Here is a 3,727-nt window from a genome sequence, read left to right as displayed (position 1 = left end):
GGGAGGGGGGAGGGGGGTGCAAGAGAGGCTCGGGGAGCGGGGAGGAGGGGGAACGCTAAACACTAAACCCTAAACCCTAAACCCTAAACAACCCTAAACCCTAAACAACCCTAAACCCTAAACCCTAAACCCTACTTGGCTGCCGCGGATGTAGACCTGCTCCAGGGAAAGGACCTTGCCGTCCTTGTGGGTCACCGTCACGCCCTGGATGAGCATGTTCATATTGTCTTCTGCATTTTCGAGAGTGCCTCGGTAGAGCGAGCCTGCGAACAAACCCTAAACCCTAAACCCTAAACCCTAAACCCTAAACCCTGAGGCGGGGCCGGGGATCTGGAGAAAGGCACGGCGAAAAGGCGGAAAGAAGAAAAAGTGGAAAAGGGGAATTTGAAAAGCGCGGAAGTTCGGGTGTACGTACCGGTCTTGGTTTCCACAGTGATGGTGTGGCCGAGCCCCTCGTGGAGGAGTTTGACGGGAATTCCGACGGAAGCAACTTTCGCCATTGCTTTAATTTGCAAAAAGAAGCAATAATTTGAAAAGCGCGGAAGTTCGGGTGTACGTACCGGTCTTGGTTTCCACAGTGATGGTGTGGCCGAGCCCCTCGTGGAGGAGTTTGACGGGAATTCCGACGGAAGCAACTTTCGCCATTGCTTTAATTTGCAAAAAGAAGCAAATAAACGAAAAGAAAACGAAAAAAGAAAGAAAATGAGGGGTTACAAGCTGGGGTTTCGCCGGCCCGCGTGCATGCAGCGCCGCTGAGGTGTACGTACACCCGGGAACCTCGCGCCTCCGCAGACAAATCCGCAGTTCTTTCGCTCACTTTTCCCGAAGTTGAGAAATAAATAAACAAATAAATAAATAAATGAACAAAAGAAGTCCTTTTTCCGCTTCGCGCCGCCAGATCCACTGTACATACACCCCAACGCCCCGCCTCGGGGCTGCCGGCGGCTGCCTCTCCTGGGGCCCCCTTTCACTTCTTTCTTTTCTTTCTTTTCTTTCTTTTTGCAAAATGAATTTCAATTAATAATTCCTTTAGATTGTTTAAATGTTGCCACATTTTGTGGCTTTTGGAGGTCTGGATTAGTCGGGATCAGCGACACGCCGTAAACCCTAAACCCTAGACCCTAAACCCTAGCAACTGCCGCCTGCTTCCAGCGAGCACAAGGCCCTAGTCTTCACCCAAACCCTAATTTAGGGCTTCACACCCTAGGGTGCGGTCGTAAAACCCCAATTTAGGGTTTTAGGTTCCCTTTCAGGCCCTCCTCAATGGAGGAATGCAGAACCCCAGCAGCCAGATGGACTGCAGCAGCAGCAGCAACAGTAGCAGCAGCAGCAACAGTAGCAGCAGCAGCAACAATAGCAGCAGCAACAACAGTAGCAGCAGCAGCAACGGCAGCAGCAGCAGCAACCGTAGCATCGGCAGCAGCGACGCGCCAAAAGCCATAGAATAGCCAACGAACATATGCTTAAAGCCAGCAGCTGCAGCAGCAGCAGCTGCAGCAGCAGCAGTTGCTGCTGCAGCAGCAGCAGCTGCTGCAGCAGCAGCAGCTGCTGCAGCAGCAGCAACTGCAGCAGCAGCTGCTGCTGGACAATTCATTGAAAACTATTTCTTTCAGTGCACTGCCGCAGCAACACAGAAAGGAGACCTCCAATAGATACCCTGGGCCTCAAGGGGCCCCCAGGGGCCCCTTGAGGCCCCTTGAGGCCCCTGGGGGCCCCTTGAGGCCCCTGGGGGCCCCTTGAGGCCCCTGGGGGCCCCTTGAGGCCCCTGGGGGCCCCTTGAGGCCCCCGGGGGCCCCTTGAGGCCCCTGGGGGCCCCTTGAGGCCCCTGGGGGCCCCCTTGAGCCCCTAGAGCCTGCTAGGGGCCCCCAGGGGGGCCCCTGGGGGCCCCTGAAGGGCCCCTGGGGGCCCTTCAGGGGCCCCCTGGGGCCCCTTGGGGACCGCCTTTGGGCCCCACAGGGGCCCCCAACCCTATGGGGGCCCCTTTAAACAGGTACCTTTTGGTCTAGGGGGGCCCCCAAGGGGGCCCCCCAAGTAGGCGGGGCCCCCAAGGGGCCCCCAAAGGCCCCTTCAGGGGCCCCTTCTAAAACCCTTTTAGGGGACACGAGAGAACCCCCACAGGCTGGGGGGCCCCCATTTGTAGGGGGCCCCCCAACTTAGGTTTGGGGGCCCCCCGGACTAGGTGGGGGGCCCCCCATGTGTAGTCTGGGGGCCCCCCTTTGTAGGTTAGGGGCCCCACATTGTTGGATGGGGGCCCCCACAATAGGTTGGGGGCCCCCATTTTAAGTAGGGGGCCCCCATATCAGTAGGGGGCCCCAGTGGGGGGCCCCCACTTAAGGAGGGGGCCCCCATATCAGTAGGGGGCCCCCATCCGAGTAGGGGGCCCCCATATAAGTAGGGGGCCCCCATTTGAGTAGGGGGCCCCCACATAAGTGGGGGGCCCCCTACTAATGTGGGGGCCCCTATATAAAGTGGGGGCCCCCATACAAGTAGGGGGCCCCCACATAAGTGGGGGGCCCCCATATAAGTAGGGGGGCCCCCATATAAGTAGGGGGCCCCCCATATAAGTGGGGGGCCCCCCATATAAGTGGGGGGCCCCCCATATAAGTGGGGGGCCCCCCATATAAGTAGGGGGCCCCTCTCAGATGCCCTTTGGGGCCCTTGGGTTGGAGCCAAGTGCTGCTGCTGTGTCGAAGACAGAATTCTTAATGGCATTTGCTGCTGCGCGGGTGGCCCTTAAGGTTATGTCCCTGCTGCTGCTGCTGCTGCTGCTGCTGCTGCTGCTGCTGCTGCTGCTGCTGCTGGGGAAGAGGAGACAGACGGCAGACACGCGGAGACAGGCTACAGAGAAGGACACAACTTTGCCTGCTCTGCTGCCGCTCTTGCTGCTGCTGCTGTTGCTGCTGCTGCTGCTGCTGCTGCTCCGCTGCAGCACCAGGGGCCCAAACCGCAGCAGCAGCAGCGCCTCCTTCCGCCGCCCCCTCCCCTTGCTGCTGCTGCTGCTGCTGCTGCTGCTGCTGCTGCTGCTGCTGCTGAGCCTACTGCGGCTGTGTCATTGTTCTCAGTTGCTGCTGCTGCAGTTGGTGCTGCTGCTGCCGCATCTGCTGCCGCATTTGCTACTAATTTTTCTGCGTCTGCTGCTGCATCTGCTGCTGCTGCTGCATCTGCTGCTGCTGCATCTGCTGCTGCTGCATCTGCTGCTGCTGCATCTGCTGCTGCTGCTTCCAGGGGCCTTGAGAAAGGGCCCGCGTGGGCCATGGGGCCCGAGCCGCTGCTGCGTCTCTTTCAAAGCAGCAGCGGCAGCAGCAGCAGCAGCAGCAGCAAGCGATGTTGCCTTTGTCGTTGCTATTGCTGCTGCTGCTGCTGCTGCTGCTGCTGCTGCAGCCAATGTTGCTGCTGCAGCAAACCGGGGGACTCGGGAGGCGCAAGCGGCTCAGTGCTGCAGCAGCTGCTGCTGCTTCAGCAGTTTCTGCTGTTTCTTTTGTTATTTCCACTGCTGGAGCTGCTGCAGCAGTTGCTGCTGCTGCAGCTGCTGCTGCAGCAGTTGGTGTTGCTGCAGCTGCTGCTGCAGCAGTTGGTGTTGCTGCAGCTGCTGCAGCAGCAGCTGTTGTCGCTGCAGCTGCTGCTAAAAGCAGCCCTAAACAAGAGCAAACCTTTATTGAACGTTAAGAAACAAGCAGCAGCAGCAGCAGCAGCAGCAGCAGCAGCAGCAAGCGCTCGTGTGAGTTTG

At 59.0% G+C, this 3,727-nt stretch overlaps 2 protein-coding genes across 2 annotated transcripts; both read right to left on the bottom strand.

Moving 5' to 3' along the window:
* Window positions 1-117: 117 nt before the first annotated feature.
* Window positions 118-500, bottom strand: ENH_00077860 (small nuclear ribonucleoprotein, putative; the record flags this gene model as incomplete). The annotated part of the gene is made up of 2 exons (XM_013577706.1): window positions 118-263; window positions 416-500. 2 exons carry the CDS (start codon window positions 498-500, stop codon window positions 118-120), a joined length of 231 nt encoding a protein of 76 aa, XP_013433160.1.
* A 2,138-nt stretch (window positions 501-2,638) lies between these two features.
* ENH_00077850 (hypothetical protein) lies at window positions 2,639-3,255 on the bottom strand (the record flags this gene model as incomplete). Its single annotated transcript, XM_013577705.1, has 2 exons — window positions 2,639-2,923; window positions 3,040-3,255. 2 exons carry the CDS (start codon window positions 3,253-3,255, stop codon window positions 2,639-2,641), a joined length of 501 nt encoding a protein of 166 aa, XP_013433159.1.
* Between the last annotated feature and the right edge of the window lie 472 nt (window positions 3,256-3,727).

This window comes from Eimeria necatrix, genomic scaffold, assembly GCF_000499385.1.
Source record: "Eimeria necatrix Houghton genomic scaffold, Enh_scaff817, whole genome shotgun sequence".
Lineage (NCBI taxonomy): Eukaryota > Apicomplexa > Conoidasida > Eucoccidiorida > Eimeriidae > Eimeria > Eimeria necatrix.
The sequence above is the reverse complement of the archived record's forward strand: the minus strand, read 5'-3'. Positions and strand labels throughout refer to the sequence as shown.